General features: G+C 45.9%; 1 protein-coding gene across 1 annotated transcript in view; it reads left to right on the forward strand.

The window, feature by feature from the left end:
- GAB3 (GRB2 associated binding protein 3) overlaps positions 1-20740 on the forward strand; it is a 62889-nt gene that overhangs the window by 27990 nt on the left and 14159 nt on the right. The window contains exons 2-8 of the mRNA XM_059051181.2: positions 349-652; positions 2931-3144; positions 3529-4007; positions 16569-16624; positions 17104-17323; positions 19285-19366; positions 20323-20425. Of these exons, the coding sequence (XP_058907164.1) occupies positions 349-652; positions 2931-3144; positions 3529-4007; positions 16569-16624; positions 17104-17323; positions 19285-19366; positions 20323-20425 (1458 nt within the window). The remainder of the gene's footprint in view (positions 1-348; positions 653-2930; positions 3145-3528; positions 4008-16568; positions 16625-17103; positions 17324-19284; positions 19367-20322; positions 20426-20740) is intronic.

A 20740-nucleotide genomic window follows, 5' to 3' on the forward strand; every position in this document is an offset into this window, starting at 1 on the left:
CGAATCCTCTTTCCTCTCCAATGTACACTATTTTTCTTTTCTTGTTGAGCAGTTCTCTACAAGTTAAATGACTTCCTTCTTGTTCTTCATTATTAAGTTGTTTTTCTTTAAAAAGCGTGGCCCACGTACATTTGTACTGCGTGCCTTGCTGCGTCACTACACCCCCAGCGATGACCGATCGTTCCAATCACTGACGAAAGCCGACCTGAAGAGGCTGCGCGGGTCCTTGGAAAGCAACGCCGCCGGCCGGGCCTCGCGCCTCACCGTTGCCGGGCGGCGTCCTCGTCGTCTGCCGGCCTCGCCCGTCCGGCGGAGTCTGAGAAGCCGTGTCCGCTTGCCTCCCCGCAGGCCTGGCGCAGGCGCTGGTTCGTGCTGCGGCGGGGCCGCCTGAGCGGCGACCGCGACGTCCTGGAGTACTACCGCAGCCAGCGCGCCCGCAAGCCCATCCGCGCCATCGACCTCAGCGAGTGCGCCGTCTGGAAGCACGCGGGCCCGGGCTTCGTTCGGAAGGAGTTCCAGAACCATTTCGTGTTCATTGTCAAGACTGCATCTCGCACCTTCTATCTGGTGGCCAAGACGGAGGAGGAAATGCAGGTGTGGGTGCACAGCATCACTCAGGTCTGCAACTTCGGCCACCTGGATGACAGCGCAGGTAAGAGCGGACCGGGGGCTCCCGAGGCTGAGGGCGGGCGGGGGCCGCAGCGCTTGCGCCGAGAAGCTCCGGAAAGGACGCGGCCCAGCCACGAGCCACGTGCGCTGCCCACGGAGCGTGACGGGCCACTTCGGTGGCCTCGAAGCGGCACCTTGGCTTTGCTCTCGTGAGCTACAGGGAGCGCGTGCAGTGAAAGCAAAACGTGGGTGGGGACGTCCTGTACAGCTCTGATTTTCCCCATGCTGCTGCCGCCGGGTTTTCTAGAAATATCAAATGTCGCTGTCTTTAAAAAATTCTAGGAACTCCACCTTTTCTGTCGCCTACTCAGTCGTTCAGTACTAGAAGGTAGAAAGACAGAGCTAAGCGACTTGTCGTAGGCAGGTAACGTTTCCTCTTGTCTCCAAGTGGCTCAAGGTCTCTGCAACGGAAATGAGCTCTAAGTTTGCTGTGAGCCATTTCTGGGCAGTGGAAGCAAATGACCCATGAGGCTCTTTTTCTCTCACTCTTGCTTTCACACACACACACACACACACACACACACACACACACACACACTGCTTTCTGTATAATATACTGGGTATACAGCACCTGGGGTTACAGTAAACTCCCCTTCATGGATTTTGTTCTTGAGGCCCTGGCACCATGCCCTGATCTTCAAACTATGAGACTTCGAATCTACTTTCTTTTAGTCTCTTAGTCTAGCCGGCGGAACCTTACCCCTAAATCCCATGGTCTACAGTTGCTTCAGCAGTTCCCTCGTTACTGATGCTTATCATCTTCCACTGAAATACCCACATTCTAACGCTAGGTGGCGCGGAAGAGTCAGTTGCATCTCTTTAGACAGACGTGAGGGTGTGTGTGCTTCCTGCCAGCAAAGTCCTTTTCTTTTCATGACCCAGAAAAGCTTACTAAGTGAAACTACGCAGTGGCCCCGCTGCTCACTCTTCACCCCAGTCCATACGTTCAGCCCACACGAGATACATATTTTTGTGTCATGTGTCTCCTCTGTTTGTTTCCTCATCTGGGAGTTACGCTAAACTATAGATAAATAACATGTGTCCCAATATCCTAAGGGGAACAGAAACAAGTAAGGCACCAGGCAGAAAACAGAAAGCTCTGGCCTGAAGTTGGAGGAAGCCAGAACCCCCCCCCATGACCTCTTTTGTTCCCTGTAGCCCCCTTCAGTTTGGACGAGGATGCGGGGGCTGGCTAACTCCTCTTCATCTGAGAACCAAGCCTGTGTTAGCTCGTCTCATCCACAGACCGATTCTGTGGCATATGTAGTATAAGCATGATCACGTTACAGATAAGGAAGCTTGGAGCAAGCAGGTAACTTGCCCAAGGTCAGGACAGCTAGATACTAGAGCCTGGACTTGAACCCAGGCAGTCCTGGGCCACTCTGGCTCAGCAATCCTGAATTCCTGCCAACTTTGTTCAAAAGGGAAATAGAGGGCTTCCCTGGCGGCGCAGTGGTTGAGGGTCCGCTTGCCGATGCGGGGGACGCGGGTTCGTGCCCCGGTCCGGGAGGATCCTACGTTCCGCGGGGCGGCCGGGCCCGTGAGCCGTGGCCGCTGAGCCTGTGCGTCCGGAGCCTGTGCTCCGCAACGGGAGAGGCCACAGCAGTGAGAGGCCCGCGTACCGCAAAAAAAAAAAAAAAGGTGCGGTGGGAATAGGAGCAGGCCTTTCATTGGGAGTTTATGAATGTGGGCTTTACCAGCCATCACAACACTTTGTTTCTTTCATTCCTTTTCTTAGACATCACTAACAGTCAGTCATTAATGCTGTGAGGGCAGAGGTAGAACGGTTCCAGGCACATAGTAGGTGCAAGAGTAGGTATCTATATAGACATAAATAGACATATATCTACATGTGCATGTCTGCATATGTGCACAGATGCTTATGTAAGTCTGTGTACATATATTTGTTATGCATAAATATGTGTGTGTACATATATATAAACTGTAAGTATATTTGTTGAGTGAATAAACAGTGATGCAGAGCTGTGGCCGAGGGCCATGAAGAGGCTGTGTGTAGACTATCTAACTGCAGATTTTTAGGCCAAGAACCCTTGGGGTTTTTGCTCTTAATTGATTCAGCGCTTCACTCTTGAAACATTGGCCTTCTTCCCCAGACATTGTTTATAGCTTGGGGAAACGGTCTCCATCAGTACAAACACCAGCTGTGATTTGCATCTTCTCTTTGGCCTCTTAGATGCCATTTGAGCAACTGTGTTCTAGCCATTCTGAAACGTTCATCTGGGAAATGATTTCTCCTGCAGATTCTGTGGCGAGCGGCTCTCGTGCACCTCTCTGCGCGCAGCCCTCCGCCGCCAGCTCCCTTCGCACCGCCCCTGCTGTCAGCTCCCTGCCAAGAGATGACCCGAGCACTAGTACTGTAGCCACTGAGGGAACCGGAAGTGAGTCAGAGTTTCCCTTCCTTCCTGATTACCTGATTCTATCCAACTGCGAGACGGGAAGAGTGCACCACGCCAGGTACGCCTCCGGCCGTTTCGCTGTAGCATCTTCTAGTGGGTGTACGTGCACTCCCCTCTCTTCCTGCTGCCGCCAGGGCAGGGACAGATCCCTATCAACCACTACCGAGAGCGAAGCTTGTGGCACACCAAGCAGAATGACTCATGCCCTTCGGCATGTGGCTTTCCTTTCTAACCTTGCATTTTCATACGTATCTTACACTTAGAGGCCGAGAAAAGTCAATGAGCCATTTTTTCCCCTGCATCAAAGGGTTGGTGTCACCGAGGGTTGTAGAGGCGACATTAGAGGCATGGGTGGGTGGGTGCCAAGGGTGTAGCAGTACCAACTACCGCTGCCGGGGACTTGCCGCCTCTCAGTCAGATGTATGTGCTTTTCTTCCCTCAGTCTCCCCACCAGATGTGACAGCTGGTCAAACTCGGAGCGCTCACTGGAACAGGCATCCTTCGACGACGTTTTTGTGGATGGCCCGCAGCCACTGCCCTCCGGGAACCTGGTCTGCCCCTCACGCCCTGGGAACAGTTCTCAGGAGGCCCCTTCCATGAGGCCCCAGGCTGCCCTGATCTGGACGAGAGATGTCAGTGGCCTGTCCAGGGACCACTTTTCTTTACCAGTGCTGGAAACTTCCTTAAACTCCACTGTCCAGGTAGATCAAAACCAAGCTTCCTTGCCCTACGGGGTAAAAGAAGTCGATGTTACGTCCAACACGCCACCTCCCCGCCCCCCTAAGCCAAGCCATCTCTTTGAGCGGTGCCACGAGGAGCGGCTCCTGTGCGGCGGGCCCAGTAGCGTCAAGAAGCCAGAAGGCACTGTGGCACCGAGAAGAATCTCTCTCTCCGCTTTAGATAACATGAGAACCTGGAAAGGTAAGCGTCACATGCTAAACTTCGGTACTGAGAGAAGCCCGGCTCCTCTTTCCTCCTTGTGTCCACATGAGGCCGTTGGCCAGCGTCCTCAGCTCAGGCCACTCCAGTGTCGCGGCAGGGTCAGGCCCAGCGTGGAAGCGCACACCCCGAGCAGCGGCAGAGGTGTGCGTGGCTCCCTGGTCCCCTAGCCGTGCCCTTGCCCACACGGTGGGCTCCCCAGCTGAGGGCGCACTCCTGGTGTGTGTTTGGAGCCGCTCCGGGATCCGCTTGGTACAGGAGGCGGTGTCTTTTGCCTCCGCTGGGCCCAGTTCCATCCGTTTCCTTTCACATGCAGACTGAGCGCTGAGCTGGGAGACCATCCTCTTGTCTGTCTCTATTTGTCAACAATCCAATCAGCCTCATCCAGCATCCCACCTGACATGTTCTTTCCAAATTCTACCTGGCTGAAGTGATGTGGCTTTTTGCCAAGGTATCACCGTCGAGGTGATGCTAACCTAGCCCTGTCAGCTTGGTCCCTGTTTGGCCTTTTTCTGGAAATCTGTTGATTCTCACACTCCCTCCCTCCCTCCCTCTCTCCCTCTCTCTCTTCTCCTCTGTCTCTGTCCAAACGTTGCATTCTTTTACGCGAAGGTAAACAAAGGCTAAAGCTCATGGAAATAGAGGTTTTGGCCACGAAACAAAGACCAAAACAGCAGTGCTGGATGGAAGCCAAATGGCTCTGATAAGGCAGAGGGGACCGTCCCCTGGACTGTCCTGCCTTCCCCACGCAGCTCCCCCAGGAACCGATGTCTGTACGCGGGGGCAGAGTGGGGTCAGGTTCGTTATCATCCTCGCGGGGCTCCAGCGACCTGGCAGCCTCGATTGCCCCCGAGGCTCTCCAGCCGCCGTCTGCCGTCGGTGAAGTGCCCTTGGCGGGGACGCTGCGTCTCAGCTCTGCTGTCTCCCATCGGGCCCCCGGCTCCAGCCCGCACCTGCCACTCTCTTTTTTTGGGGGAGGAAGGGCTACTAAATTTTATTGAAAGGAATAGTAGAAATGAAAGAACTTAAGTGGGTGTTTTGGTACAACTTATAGAAAAGGTAAAGGTAGACACGACATTCATGCCACGCCTTGGTGACCAGGGAAGTCACCCCCCGAGGCTGGCTCATTGTCACCTTGTTCCAAGCTGTGGTCACCCAATTCGTTGATGGATCTCACCTCTTATTCAGGTGATAAGTCTCGGTGACATGACACAAGCGGGGGTCGTGTTGTCAGTTGTCACTTTTTCCCGAGTGCAACACATTCTGTTGCATTCAGCCGCTTGCTCTCTGAGTCGTCATGGTTTAATTTCTTGATTTCATGACAATTTGGGGATCCAGCCACCTTGTTGGTTCTGCCCAAACAGTGTGGAACAGGAAGAATTTCTGGAAACAATTAAACAATACAGAAATACATACTATCTCTTCTTTTTAAAGCATAAATGAAATCTGAATATATTTACGGTACTCCAACTCGTTATCCTGAGATCACGCCACCACCATTCTTGCCTGCCTCTAATCTGGTTTCCACACACACTCCAGTGGTCTCTTAAAACATGTAAATCAGATCGTCAGTTCCTTGATAAAAACCAATCTAACGACTTCTCTTTGCACTTGGAATAAAATCTAAATTTCTTAGCATAGCGTGCAAGGCCCACTGGGATCTGTCGTGCCTGCATCCCTTATCCTTCATTTTTCTTCCGGTTTTATTGAGATGTAATTGACATACAGCACTGTATGAGTCTAAGGAATACAGAACGGTTTGACTTAATATACATCGTGAAATAATGACCACAGTAAGTTTTGTGAGCATCTATCATCTCATGTAGCTACAACATTAAACAAATAGAAAAAAATGTTCCTTCTGATGAGAACTCTTAGGAGTTACTCTTGTTAACAGCTTTCACATGTGACACGCAGCGCTGTTACCTATGTTTCTCTTGTCCCGCATTCCATCCCTAGCACTTACTTATCTTAGAACTGGATGTTTGTACTTTTTGGCCACCTTCAGACCTTCATCCAATTCCCCCTCCCCCAATGCCATACTCTCAACTAGGAGTGAAAGCGCAGAGTTCTAACCACTGAACCACCAGGGAACTCCCCTTCTTATTTTATTTCTGTCTGTGATTTTGATGATTTTTAGTGAAGTCTTGCATATCTCATTAATGTATTCCCATGCGTTTGTTATTTTTTACGTCATTGCCAATGGTATTTTACTTTAAATAATTTCTTTGCTGTTGCATACAAATAAATCAGCTTTATATTTTGATTTTGTATCTACCTTTTCTAAACTATATATTTACTTGCATTTTCTTTGTATACAATCATATCACACGCAAATACTAATAACTTTGTTTTTTCTTTTATAACATATCTTTCATTTTCTTTTTCTTATGTCACTGCTTGGGCTAGGAAGGCCAGGACATCTTTGAATACTAGTATTAATAACAGGGATCCTTGTCTTACTCCCGATCTCACATGGAAAGCTTCCAATGTTTCACCGTTCTAATGTGGTTTGCAGCAGACTTTTATAGACACCATTCATCAGATTAAGGACATTCTCTGATATTCCTACTTTGCCAAATGTTATCTTTTACAATCATGAAAGGGTATTGAATTTATTGAAACATTTTATGATCATGTGATTTTTTTTTTCTCCTTTATCCTGTTAACGTGAAGAACTTCACCGGCCAATTATTTTTTGCAGTATAGTTGGTTTACGATATTATATTAGTTTCAGATGTATAGCATAGTGATTCAGTATTTTTACAGATTATACTCCATTAAAAGTTATTACAGGGGGGCTTCCCTGGTGGCGCAGTGGTTGAGAGTCCGCCTGCCGATGCAGGGGACACGGGTTCGTGCCCCGGTCAGGGAAGATCCCACGTGCCGCGGAGCGGCCGGGCCCGTGAGCCGTGGCCGCTGAGCCTGCGCATCTGGAGCCTGTGCTCCACGAAGGGAGAGGCCACAGCAGTGAGAGGCCCGCGTACCGCAAAAAAAAAAAAAAAAAAAGTTATTACAGGGAATTCCGTGGCAGCCCAGTGGTTAGGACTTGGCGTTCTCACTGCCAGGGCCCGGGTTCAGTCCCTGGTTGGGAAACTGAGATCCTGCAATCTACGCAGCATGGCCAAAAAAAAAAAAGTTATTCCAGAGTAATGGCTATAATTCCCTGTGCTGCACAATATATCCTTGTTGCTTATCTATTTTATACATAGTAGTTTGTACCTCTTAATCCCCTACCTTATCTTGCCCCTCCCCCTTCCCTCTCCCCACTAGTAAACACTAGTTTGTTCTCTATATCTGTGAGTCTGCTTCCGTTTTGATATAATACATTTATTTGTTTTATTTTTTAGATTCCACATACAAATGATATCATACAGTATTTGTCTTTCTCTGTCTGACTGACTTATTTCACTAAGCATAAGAGCCATCCACATTGCTGCAAATGATAGAATTTCATTCCTTTTTATGGCTGAGTAATATTCCATTGTATATATGTCCCACATCTTCTTTATCCATTCCTCTGTTGGTGGACACTTAGGGTGCTTCCATGTCCTGGCTATTGTAAATACTGCTGCTATGAACATTGGGGTGCATGTGTCTTTTCAAATTAGAGTTTTCATTTTTTCCTGATATTTGCCCAGCAGTGGGATTGATGGATCATATGGTAGCTCTAGTTTTAGTTTTCTGAAGAACCTTCATGCTATTTTCCATAGTGACTTCACTAATTTACATTTCCACCAACAGTGTACAAGGGTTCCCTTTCATCCACATCCTCACCAGCCTTTGTTATTTGTTGCCTTTTTGATGATAACCATTCCGACAGGTATGAGGTGATACCTCATTGTGGTTTTGATTTGCATTTCTCTAATAATTAGAAATTTGGAGCACCTTTTCATGTGCCTGTTGGCTATCTGTATGTTTTCTTTGGAAAAATGTCTATTCACTTCTTCTGCCCATTTTTAAATCAGGTGCTTTTTTTGACATTGAGTTTTATGAGCTGTTTATATATTTTGAATATTAAACCCTTGTTGGTCATATCATGTGCCAATATTTTCTCTCATTCTGCAGGTTGCTTTTTGTTTTGTTGGTGGTTTCCTTTGCTGTGCAAAAGCTTTTTAAGTTTAATGAGGTCCTGTTTGTTTATTTTGCTTTTATTTCTTTTCCTTAGAAGTTAGATCCAAAAAATATTGCTATGATTTATGGCAAAGAGTGTTCTATGTTCTCTTCTAGGAGTTTTATGGTTTCAGGTCTTGGAGTTAGGTCTTTAATCCATTTTGAGTTTATTTTTGTATATGGTGTGAGGAAATGTTCTAATCTCACTGCTTTACATGTAGCTGTCCAGCTTTCCCAGCACCACTTATTGAAGAGACTGTCTTTTCTCCACTGTATATTCTTGCCTCCTTTGTTGTAGATTAATTGACCATAGGTGTGTGGGTTTATTTCTGGGCTCTCTATTCTGTTGCGTTGATCTATGTGTCTGTTTTTGTGGCAGTGTCACTCTGTTTTGATTACTGTAGCTTTGTAGTATTGTGTTAAGTCTGGGAGGGTTATGCCTCCTGCTCTGTTCTTTTTCCTCCGGATTGCTTTGGCGTTTCAGGGTCTCTCTTAGTTTCATTCAGGGTCAAAATCCATATGAATTTGGGGATTATTTGTTCCAGTTCTGTGAAAAAATATGGGTATTCTGATAGGGATTGCATTAAATCTGTAGATTGCTTTGGGTCGTATGGACACTTTAACAATATTAATTTTTCCAATCCAAGAGTACAAGATATCTTTTCATTAGTTTGTATCATCTTCAGTTTCCCCCATCAGTGTTGTATAGCTTTCAGAATATAGGTCTTTCACCTCCTTGGTTAAGTTTATTCTTGGTTATTTTATTCTTTTTGATGCAATTTTAAACAGGATCGTTTACTTGCTTTCTCTTTCTGTTAGTTCATTATTAGTGTATAGAAATATGACAGAGTTCTGTATATTAATCTTGTATGCTGCAACTTTGCTGAATTCATGTATTAGTTCTAATAGTTTTTTGTGGAGACTTTAAGGGTTTTCTATATAAAGTATCATGTCATCAGCAAATACTGACTGTTTTACTTCTCCCTTTCCAATTTGGTTGCTTTTTATTTCTATTTCTTGTCTGACTGCTGTCGCTAGGACTTCCAATACTATGTTATATAGAAGTGGCAAGAGTGGGCAGCCTTGTCTTGTTCCTGAATTTAGAGGAAAGGTTTTCAGCTTTTCACCATTAAGTATAATGTTAGCTGTGGGTTTGTCATAAATTCCCTTTATTGTGTTGAGATATGTTCCCTCTATACCCACCTTGAAGAGAGTTTTTATCATGAATGGATGTTGAATTTTGTCAAATGACTTTTCTGCATCTATTGAGATGATTATGTGATTTTTATCCTTCCTTTTGTTAATGTGGTGTAACACATTGATTGATTTGCGAAAATTGAGCCATCCTTGTGTTTCTGGAATAAATCCAACTTGATCCTTTGATGGTATATGATCCTTTTTATATATTGTTGGAGTTAGTTTGCTAATATTTTATTAAGGATTTTTGCATCTATATTCATCAAAGATATTGACCTGTAATTTTCTTTTTTTGTAGTGTCTTTGTTTGGTTTTGGTATCAAGGTAATGGTGGCCTTGTAGAATGAATTTGGGAGTGTTCCGTCCTCTTCAATTATTTGGAATAGTTTGAGAAGGATAAGTGTTAGTTCTTCACATGTTTGTTAGAATTCTCCTGTGAAGCCATTTGGCCTTGGAGTTTTATTTTCTGGGAGGTTTTTTTTTTTTTTTAATACAAATTCATTTTCACTACTAGTGATTGGTCTGTTCAAATTGCGTGTTTCGGGGTTCCCTGGTGGCTCAGTGGTTGAGAGCCCGCCTGCCGATGCAGGGGACGCGGGTTCGTGCCCCGGTCCGGGAGGATCCCACGTGCCGCGGGGCGGCTGGGCCTGTGAGCCATGGCCGCTGAGCCTGCGCGTCCGGAGCCTGTGCTCCGCAACGGGAGAGGCCACAACAGGGAGAGGCCCGCGTACCACCAAAAAAAAAAAAAATTGTGTGTTTCTTCTTGTTTCAGTCTTGGCAGGTTCTATATTTCTAGAAATTTGTCCATTTCTTCTAGGTTTTCCAATTCTTTGGCATGTAACTATTCATACTATTCTTTTATGATTTTTTAAATCTCTGTGGTATCTGTTGTTATTTCTCTTGTTTCATTTATTTTGTTAATTTGGGCCCTCTCTCTTCTTGGTGAGCCTGGCTAAAGGTTTATGAATTTTGTTTATCTTTTCAAAAAAGCAGCTCTTGGTTTCATTGATCTTTTCTATTGTTTTTTGATCTCTATTTTATTTATTTCCTCTCTGATCTTTATTATTTCCTTCCTTCTGCTGACTTTGGCCTTTGTTCTTCTTTTTCTAATTCTTTTAGGTGGTGGGTTAGGTTGTTTATTTGAGATTTTTCTTGCTTCTTGAGGAAGGCCTGTATTGCTGTAAACTTCCCTCTTAGAACTGCTTTTGCTGCATCCCATAGATTTTGGAGTGTTGTGTTTCCATTTTAACTTGTCTCGTTATTTTCTGATTTCCTCTTTGACTTCTTCATTGACCCATTGATCTTTATTAGCATGTTGGTTAGTCTCCACACATTTGTGCTTCTCCTATTTTTCTTTCTATAATTGATTTCTAGTTTCATACTGTTGTTGGAAAAATACTTGATATATAATTTCTATCCTCTTAAATTTGTTGAGACTTGTTCTGTGGCCTAGCATGCAATTTATCCTGGAGAACATTCCATGTGCACTTGAAGAAAATGTGTATTCTGCTGTTTTGGGATTGAATGTCCTGTAGATATCTATTAAATCCATCCAGTCTTGTGTCGCTGTTGCCTGAGAGCTTCTGTCTGGATGATCTGTCCATTGATATCAGTGGGATGTAAAAGTCCCCTACTATGATGGTGTTACTGTCAGTTTCTTCCTTTATGTCTGTTAGTATTTGCTTTATATATTTAGGGGCTCCTGTATTGGGTGCATATTTGTTAATGAGTGTAATATCCTCTTTTTTATCGATCCCTTTATCATTATATAGTGTCCTTCTTTGTCTTTTGTTATAGCTTTTGTTTTAAAGTCTGTTTTGTCTGATAGAAGTATTGCTACTCCCACTTTTTTTGTTATTTCTGTTGGCATGAAATATTTTTTTCCATCCCTTTACATTCAGTCTTTGTGTGTCTTTAGCCCTGAAGTGAGTGTCTTATAGGTAGCATATTAAAGAATCTTTTTTTTTTTTTTTTTTTTTTTTTTTTTTTTTTTTTTTGGGGTACGCGGGCCTCTCACTGTTGCGGCCTCTCCCATTGCGGAGTGTAGGCTCTGGACGCGCAGGCCCAGCGGCCATGGCCCACGGGCCCAGCCGCTCCGCGGCATGTGGGATCTTCCCGGACCGGGGCACGAACCCGCGTCCCCTGCATCGGCAGGCGGACTCTCAACCACTGCGCCACCAGGGAAGCCCAAGAATCTTATTTTTGATCTGATCAGCCAGCCTATGTCTTTTGATTGGAGCATTTAGCCCATTGACATGTAAAGTAATTATTGATAGATATGTATTTATTTCCATTTTATTGCTTGTTTTCCGGTTGTTTTTGTAGTTCTTCTCTGTTCATTTCTTCTTCTTTTTTGTGTCTTCCCTTGTGGTTTGATGATTTTCTTTAGTGTTATGTTTGTGTTCCTTTCTTTTTAGTGTTTGTGTATCTATTGTAGGTTTTTCGTTTGTGGTTATCATTGGGTTCATATATGTTGACCTATAACCGTATCTACTTGTTTTAAACTGATAGTCATTTAAGTTCAAACGAATTCTAGAAGATCTACATTTTTTACTCCCTTCTCCCACATTTTGCGTTTTTGATATCATATTTTACATCTTCACGTCTATCCCTTAACTCTTTATTGTAGTTATAGTTGATTTTATAATTTTTTGTATTGTAATCTTTGTACTGGCTGATTTAAGTGGTTGATCCTCAGTCATTACTATATATCTGTCTTTCCTAGTGGGATTTTCCTTTTCCTATAGATTTTTCCTTCTTTTTTGCTTAGAGAAGACCTTTTAACATTTCTTTTAGGGTAGGTTTAGTATTGATGAACTCTTTTAGTTTTTGCTTGTCTGAGAAGCTCTTTATCTCTCCTTCGATTCTAAACGATGATCTTGCTGGGTAGATTATCCAAGGTTGCAGGTTTTTCCCTTTTAGGACTTTGAATCTATCACTCCACTCTCTTCTGGTCTGCAAAGTTTCTGCAGAGAAATCAGCTGATAGCCTTATGGGGATTTCCTTGCAAGTGACTCTGTTTTTCTCTTGCTGCTTTTAGAATTCTCTTTATCTTTAACTTTTGCCATTTTAATTATGATATGTCTTGGTGTGAGTCTGTTTGGGTTCATTTTGTTTGCGACCCTCTGCTTCCTGTACCTGGATATCTGTTGCCTTCTGTAGGTTTGGGAAGTTTTCAGCCGTATGTTCTGCAAATACATTTTCAATGCTTTTCTCTCTCTTTTCTCCTGGAACCCCGGTGAAATGAATTGTTGGTATGCTTTTGAAAGTACCTAGAGGAATGGAGTTTTTTATATGCTTTGATCCAAATCAAATTAGACCCCTTTGGCAAAGAAGCTTCTGGTCTTCACGACTTGCCTTGCCCTGGTAGAACTACTTCTGAGTGAGCTGGTGAGGGGTATGAGAGCACCCCAAGCTAAAATGCCACAGATTCTCACTGTTCTTACCGGATGTCCAGTAGTTTTTTATTTTTTCCAATAAATCCTTCCCAATATAATATACAACAATTTTGTTGTATGCTTTTGGAAAATTTTCAGAGTCCCCAAATAGTTGTGCTTGACTTTTTAAAAATAATTTTGTACACTTGTATCATTGTTTTTTGGAGAATGGCTTTTCTGAGCTCCTCATTCAGCCATTCCAGTAATACCACCTTCCTCTGTTCGCTAATATTTTTGCGGGGTGAAGTAGAAAAGAATAGCTTTATTGCTTTGCCAGGCAAAGGGGGCCGCAGCAGGTGAATGCCCTTAAAACTGTGTGTCCCAACTTGGAGAGGGTAGTGAGAAGTTTTACAGTAATGCTTCAAAGAGGGCGTGACGTTTGCTAATATTTTATTTAGGATTTTTGTATTGGTAATCATAAGTGATATTAGTCTGTACTTTTCTGATATATTTTATATTTATCAGGTTTAGCTACCAAAGTTATACTTGCTTCATAAAAAGAATTAGAACTATTCCCTGATTTTCTAAACTCTTGAACAAATTTGTGAAGCATTCGGACTGTCTGGTCTTTGAACTTTTGGTAAAATTGTCTGTTGAAACCGTCTGATCTGCATAACTTTGTCTATTTTATTCTTTGGAAATTTTTTGTGTCAATTTTGCTGTAGTGTATTTTTTGGAAAATTATCCATTTCATCTAGATTTTAAAATGTATTTGTGTAAAGGCATGCAGAATTGTGTCTTTTAAAAAAATTTCCTCTGTTTCAATGATAATTATTTCCTTGTCAATTCTTATTTTGCATATTTGTGCCCCCCTCTTTTATTGATTATATTGGCTAGCAGGTTCACTTTAGGTTAAATTTTTTCCCCAGGAAACCAAGATTTTGATTTTTTAAAATTAATTCCACTATTTCTCTGTACTCTATTTTTTTGCTTTTATCTTTATTTTATAATTTCTTTTCATTTTCTCTATTCTGTTTTAGCTTTGAACTGGTTACTTAATTCATCTGTTTCATTCTGTCATTTTAATTTTTGTTTTGTTTTGTTTTTTTGCGGTACGTGGGCCTCTCACTGTCGTGGCCTCTCCCGTGGCGGAGCACAGGCTCCGGACGCGCAGGCTCAGCGGCCACGGCTCACAGGCCCGGCCGCTCTGCGGCACGTGGGATCTTCCCGGACCGGGGCACAAACCCGCGTCCCCCGCATCGGCAGGCGGACTTTCCACCACTGCGCCACCAGGGCAGCCCATGTCATTTTTATTGATATAATGTTTTAACAGATTTTACATTCTGGGTAGAATTGACCATTTATTTATACCAGGTACTTGATGGGCCCTTTCAATATTAGATTCGAGTGTTACTTTATTTGTGGACCTTTTCTTGGATTATGATTTCAATATTTTGTAAAATTAATTTTTATTGGAGAATAGTTCTTTACAATGTTGTGTTAGTTTATACTGTACAACAAAATGAATCAGCCGTATACATATGCCCCCTCCCTTTTGGACTCCCTTCCCATTCACGTCACCACAGTGCATTGAGTAGGTTACCCTGTGCTATACAGTAGGTTCTCATTAGTTATCTATTTTACACTTAACATCAATAGTGTATATATGTCAATCCCAATCTCCCAATTCATCCCACAGCCCCCTTCCCCCTTGGTGTCTATACGTTTCTTCTCTACATGTGTGTCTGTATTTCTGCTTTGCAAATAGGATCATCTATACCATTTTTCTAGGTTCCACATATATGGGTTAATGTGTGATATTTGTTTTTCTCTTTCTGACTTACTTCACTCTCTGTATGACACTGTCTAGGTCCATCCATGTTTCTACAAATGACCCAATTTCATTTCTTTTTATGGCTAATATTCCATCATATATATGCACTGCATCTTCTTTATCCATTCGTCTGTTGATGGACATTTAGGTTGCTTCCATGTCCTGGCTATCGTAAATAGTGCTGCAGTGAACATTGGGGTGCATGTGTCTTTTTGAGTTATGGTTTTCTCAGGGTATATGCCCAGGAGTGGGATTGCTAGGTCACATGGCAGCTCTATTTTTAGTTTTTTAAGGAACCTCCGTACTGTTCTCCATAGTGGCTGTATCAATTTACGTTCCCACCAACAGTGCAAGAGGGTTCCCTTCTCTCCACACCCTCTCCAGCATTTATTGTTTCAAGATTTTTCTAATGATGCCCATTCTAACCAGTGTGAGGTGATGCCTCATGGTAGGTTTTTTTTTTTTTTTTTTTTTTGCGGTACGCGGGCCTCTCACTGTCGTGGCCTCTCCCGTTGCGGAGCACAGGCTCCGGACGTGCAGGCCCAGCGGCCATGGCTCACAGGCCCAGCCGCTCCGCGGCATGTGGGATCTTCCCGGACCAGGGCACGAACCCGTGCCCCCTGCATCGGCAGGCGGACTCTCAACCACTGCGCCACCAGGGAAGCCCCCTCATGGTAGTTTTGATTTGCATTTCTCTAATGATTAGTGATGTTGAGCAGCTTTTCATGTGCCTCTTGACCATCTGTATGTCTTCTTTGGAGAAATGTCTATTTAGATCTTCTGCCCATTTTTGGATTGGGTTGTTTGTTTCTTTAATATTGAGCTGCATGAGCTGTTTATATATTTGGAGATTAATCCTTTGTCCGTTGCTTCATTTGCAAATATTTTCTCCCATTCTGAGGGTTGTCTTTTCGTCTTGTTTATGGTTGCCTTTGCTGTGCAAAAGCTTTTAGGTTTCATTAGGTCCCATTTGTTTGTTTTTATTTCCATTTCTCTGGGAGGTGGGTCAAAGAAGATCTTGCTGCGATTTGTGTCAGAGAGTGCTCTGCCTCTGTTTTCCTCTCGGAGTTTGATGGTGTCTGGCCTTAATTCCATCAATCTGCATCACATCTTTCTGAGCTGGGAGTTATTCTCTTGCTTTAGGATGATGTTGACTCTTCAGTTTATTTCTCACAGGCAGCCTGGCTTTTCACATGTCCAAGTTCTAGGAAGACACTTTGCTCCGGTCCCCACGTGCTGAGGGCCCTTTTTGGCGGTATTCCCCGCCACCGGCCACCATCGCCTCCCGTGGGCTCTCGCAGCCTGGGGCCCCTGACTTTCCTCCTTCTCCACTTGCGCTCTCTCCACATGAGCCAGTGCTCATCCTCCTACTCTTTGAATATTGAGAGTCTCCAGGATTTTCTATTTAAACTTCTCCTCTACTCTTAGGTTTTGACTGCCATCTCTAAGCAGGTCTCATTTGAACCTAGGCCCATATATCTTGCTACCTTCTGGACATCTCCTATTTCAGTTCAACAGTTATTCTAAATTTTTACGTCACGCTGTTTATGTCACATCCGTCTCACAAATGTCTGATCCTGGATTCATCCAGCTCTCCTCTCTCTCCGGATCTGTACCTGAGGTGCTGATTCTTGCTTCAGAAATTCATGGTCACCGATTCGCTCCTGCACATCACAAGGGCTATTTCACTCCTGCTCGCCTCTCCTCAAACCTCCAGCTCTGTCTCTACCATCCCTAAGTGCAGAAAATTCATGTAACAAATGCAACGAGCATTTGTTAATTACCTGCTCTGACTCTCCCCAGTTCACAGAGGGAACTGAAGCCATCATACAGCAACCTCTTCAAAACCTGGTCCGCTTTCCATCTGTTGGGGGAAGGTGTTCTGACTGCCGAGCTAGACTCAAGAGCAAGTCTCTCTCCCTCTCTGGAGCTGCACACAGGGCCCTGAGGTGCACAGGTACTTGGAGCATAGTTTCAACTGATGTTGTCCGCATTTTTCACCACCCTGCTTGTTTCTTGCAGGTGATGTAGAAGGCCAATCTTTAAGACACCGAGATAAGCGGCTAAGTTTAAATTTGGTAAGTTTGGTACTTGAGTTTCTTTAAGCCTCAATTTTTACCAAAACAATAGCCTGACCTATTTATGTTCCCATGATGTCTTTTGAGACAGCACTGTGAATCTCTGAGGACCCTTCCAGTCTCCCATTAAGGCTTAAACTTGTCTGGGAGCTACTGGACCTCGTGTGCTGTGAGGACCCTGCCAGTTCTAATGGTCCGGACGCTTCCCCGAACTTGGGGTACCTGCTGAAGTCATCACATGACACTTAAAGCACTTGCATAAATTCATTAACCTCTGTCTTCCAGCATGAGATCTAGGCGAGCCATCACCTACCTCACATGATAAGTCCAGCGGCAGAGCCTGAGTTAGAGGCTTGTCTGACTTTCCTAGGGAAGTTCAAAGTTATTCTTGGATAATCTGCAATTGAAATGCCACGTGCAGCCGAGGCTGCCCACTGGAAGCAGTTTCCGTGGCTATTCTGTGCTTTTTCCCTTTGCAGCCATGCAGGTTCTTCCCGACGTCCCCTCCGGCTTCCACCAGCACTGAGGACAGCTACGTGCCCATGAGACCCCAGGCCGCCGCTTCTGCTCTCGGACCCCACTGCAGCCCTGATGACTACATCCCAATGAGCTCAGGAAGCATCACCAGCCCATTGCCCGAGCTCCCGGCGCACCTGGAGCCCCCCCCTGTGAATAGAGATCTCAAGCCTCAGAGGAAACGTAAGTCACTTCCCCAGGCCTGCTGTGCGGGAGTGGGGAGCGAGGTCTGGTGGCCACGTGGAAAAGCTTCCCTCCTGACCGTCTCTGGGAAGGGGACACTAGAGAAAGCAGCCCAGAGGCCTGGGAAGCACAAGGGCACGGAGAAATGCCTGGGATTGAGTGGCGAGGGCTGAGGAGCCCTGCTGCCCCCGATCGTAAGGATAAAAGGAACCGGGGGACTTGCAGTCACTGTGGCCTGGCAGATGCAGCCTCTGAAGCCAGGTTCATTCCAGAGGACTCATCTTTGGCTGCTTCCCTAACAAAACCCCAGAAATAAGGCCTCTCTTTGTTTAGACAGCACTTGAACGTAATCACAGTGTCCACCTTGTGTGAGGCAGCCAAGAGTGGCCTTTGGCACTGATTCCTGAATGTAGACCTGGCCGTATGCCACGTCGCTCGGTGCCCTGCTAGCGCCCGGTCGGGCTGGGCGATTCCAAGGAAATAGCCGGTACCGTGACCGCGACCCCCGACACCCCATTGGCTCCATCGCCGCCTCTGCTGCTTCAGGCGGCCACGCCCAGAGCTGGAACGAAGTCGTCTGCTTGTGCCCCGTCCGCTGCAGCCTCCCCCTCTTCGATGCGAGTCAAATCACATTTCTGGGGGAGGCACGGATGAGGAAGCAAGCAGGGAGAAAGATATGCCCAAGCCGCCCGAGAGAAAAAGTAGTCATTCAATCGCTACTGAATAGGAGAACAGACCCCGTCTCCTGGGCTTTAGAGGAACCAGCCATGCAGGCTGGCCAGAAACCATTTCACGGGGACCTGTAACTTTGAGGTAGATACTGTTGTTTTACTCAGTGACTTTTCTGTAGCAATGCAGTGCAACAGAACTTTCTGTAACGAAGAAAATGTGGCTGTTGAACAAGTGAAACGTGGCCGGTGCAACTGAGGAACTGAATTGTTAGATTTTATTTCATTTTAATGCATTGAAATTTCAATAGCCACGCGCGGCTAGTGGCTAGCACGTTGGATGTTAGAGCGCTAAAAGACCTAGTGATGGAGGCGCAGAGATGTTGGTTGGACGTGTGGTTGTGGATTAATTGGGACACCTGGGCCGGGAGGGGCTGGTTCTTACACGTGTGGCTCCGGGGGTGGAGCCTGCGGCCCAAGCAGGAGAGGCAGGGGCTGAAGCCAGGAGGCGGCCGGTCAGTGAAGCCGAGACCAGGGTGCATGAGAGCCAGGAGAGACCTTGTGCCCGGGGACTACACGACGCATATGTCCTTTCCAGCTCAGCACCTGGCAGGTCTGAGGCTCCCGGGAAACTGACTGAGCAGCACGAAAGTCCCTGGCAATACGGAGCGGAGTTAAACACTCTCCAGCTGTGTGGCCTAGTGGAGGAAAGAGCTAGAAAACCAAGCTGGTCGAGGCAGCAATAGAGGAATATGCTCACAAGCCACTCAGCAGGACGGGCTGCCGAGGCCGCTGCGGTGAAGAAGCCAGAAAACCCTGTGACGATCACCACTGCCGAACGTATCGTCACGAAGCGGGCGAGTGCTGCGGGGGGCGAGCGCAGGAACTCGTGACAGCCCGTGAGCTGGGCCTTGTCTTGCCTGGCGGTCAGGGAAGGCCTTCCTGAGCGGGACACGTTGAGCTGGGATCCGAAGGTGACTCACTAGGCAGAGAGATGGCGAAGGAAGGTGCAGCTTCAGTTCGGGACACCTGGAGCCGTGCCTGACAGCGAGTTCTCAGTAAGTGTGCAGTGACTGGATGGAAGCCCAGCCGACCATGTGGCCACTGGCTCGGTGGTTGTCCCCCCTCCTCCCGGTGAGGCTGGGAAGAGTAGGACAGCAAACAGGACGCTCATCCTCAGCACCGCGGGGAGTAAACGTGGATCTGACGGAAGGCCATCGTTTTATAGTCTTCGGTTTGTGGCCTTGAACCCCTGAGCACTTACCGTGTTGCTTTTCACGTGTTATCTTGCAGCACGGTCACCTCCCCTGGACCTGAAACGCCTCTGCACCATCCGGGAACACACGTGTCTCACCAGGACCCGCACTGCGCCTTGGTGAGTCTTTGATTGCTCGTAGGGGCCTCGGCCGGTGCACTCCCCCAGCGTTACTCAGGCCTCGGTGGTTCAAGGGGGTCGAAGCCCACTCAGTCCAGCTTAAGCCGAACGAGGGATGTGGTTTATTATCCCGAGCTGGGAGTGTTTCGTAGGTCACAGAGGAAGGACCATAAGTGAATCTCCCAGGACAGTGGACTCAGGAACGACGGTGCTGCTTCTCTGTTGCACAGTCCTCACGGCCTGAGGTCCTTATTTACATGCTACAACCCTAGTACCAACAGAGAAAGGTTCTTTTTCGATCCCAGTTCACATGGGCTCAGTAGACAAACCCCAAAATGTATCTGCACTCTCTCATCTCACCTTGTAGCAATTTCAGAGTCCTTGTAGGAACTTCAGAGTCCTGAGCCTGGCCTCGGAGTTTCTTAGTTCACCCTATATGCCGCAGGACACAGTGGCTCTGTAAAGCAGAATTCTGTAGTGAACTACATTTCTAGACAGAGCCGCAGGGCCTTGGCCTCTGCTTCTGACTTGGGAGTAGGATAAAAGTGGATTCGTAGTCCTGGGCTCATCCTATCAAACGAATGACCACACTTCCTTACTTTTCCTGGTTACTTTGAATGGAAACAAGAGAGCCTCAAAGGAGCGTTTTTGTTTTGTTTTGTTTTTCTCTAAATGATATGATGCCTTGGTCTCTTTCTAGAAAGCTCATGAGCTGTGTCACATGGAGGGCCTGGAAAAAATATAGCCTTTGAGAATTGGGAACCCTTTGCCCCATAGCAGGACGGCAGCTGCGGGGTAGTCTCTCTCCTGGTTCAGGAATTGCTTTGGCCAGAAGGAAGTTGCATGGGGAAGCGGGGGCGAGGGCCGAAACCCCAGAGGGGCCATGTCAGTTCTTGGCTGGCTTTCAGAGCAGCTGTAAGACATTGCTTTGACCTCATCTATATTTCTGTTCTTAGCAATCGAACCAGCTTTCTCTCTCCGGAAAGAAATGGTATTAATTCTGCAAGATTTTTTGCCAATTCTGTTTCCAGAGAAGAGGAACAAAGCTACATGCAAATGGTAATCCTATATTTTTCACACTCTTCTTATTCTTCACCCCAATCTATATTCTTATCAGCTCACTGTAAACGAAACATAGCATTCAGAAAGTCCCGTGCAATCTTAAAGCAATTACTTGACTGTAATACAAGCTTACAATGTTTTCCAGACCAGGAACAAGTTGTTATGAAGTTGGTTTTCTTTCCTGCGATATTCAGCTCCCCGTACCATTTTGAGGCCACAGTTTTCAGTGTGCCCAGGGCTGCAATGTGTAATGGGAAAATGGAAATGCTGGCAATTCTTTTCACCATGGCTGGGATATCGTGTTTGACCCCA

This window comes from Kogia breviceps, chromosome X, assembly GCF_026419965.1.
Source record: "Kogia breviceps isolate mKogBre1 chromosome X, mKogBre1 haplotype 1, whole genome shotgun sequence".
In the NCBI taxonomy this organism is placed as follows: Eukaryota; Metazoa; Chordata; class Mammalia; order Artiodactyla; family Physeteridae; genus Kogia; species Kogia breviceps.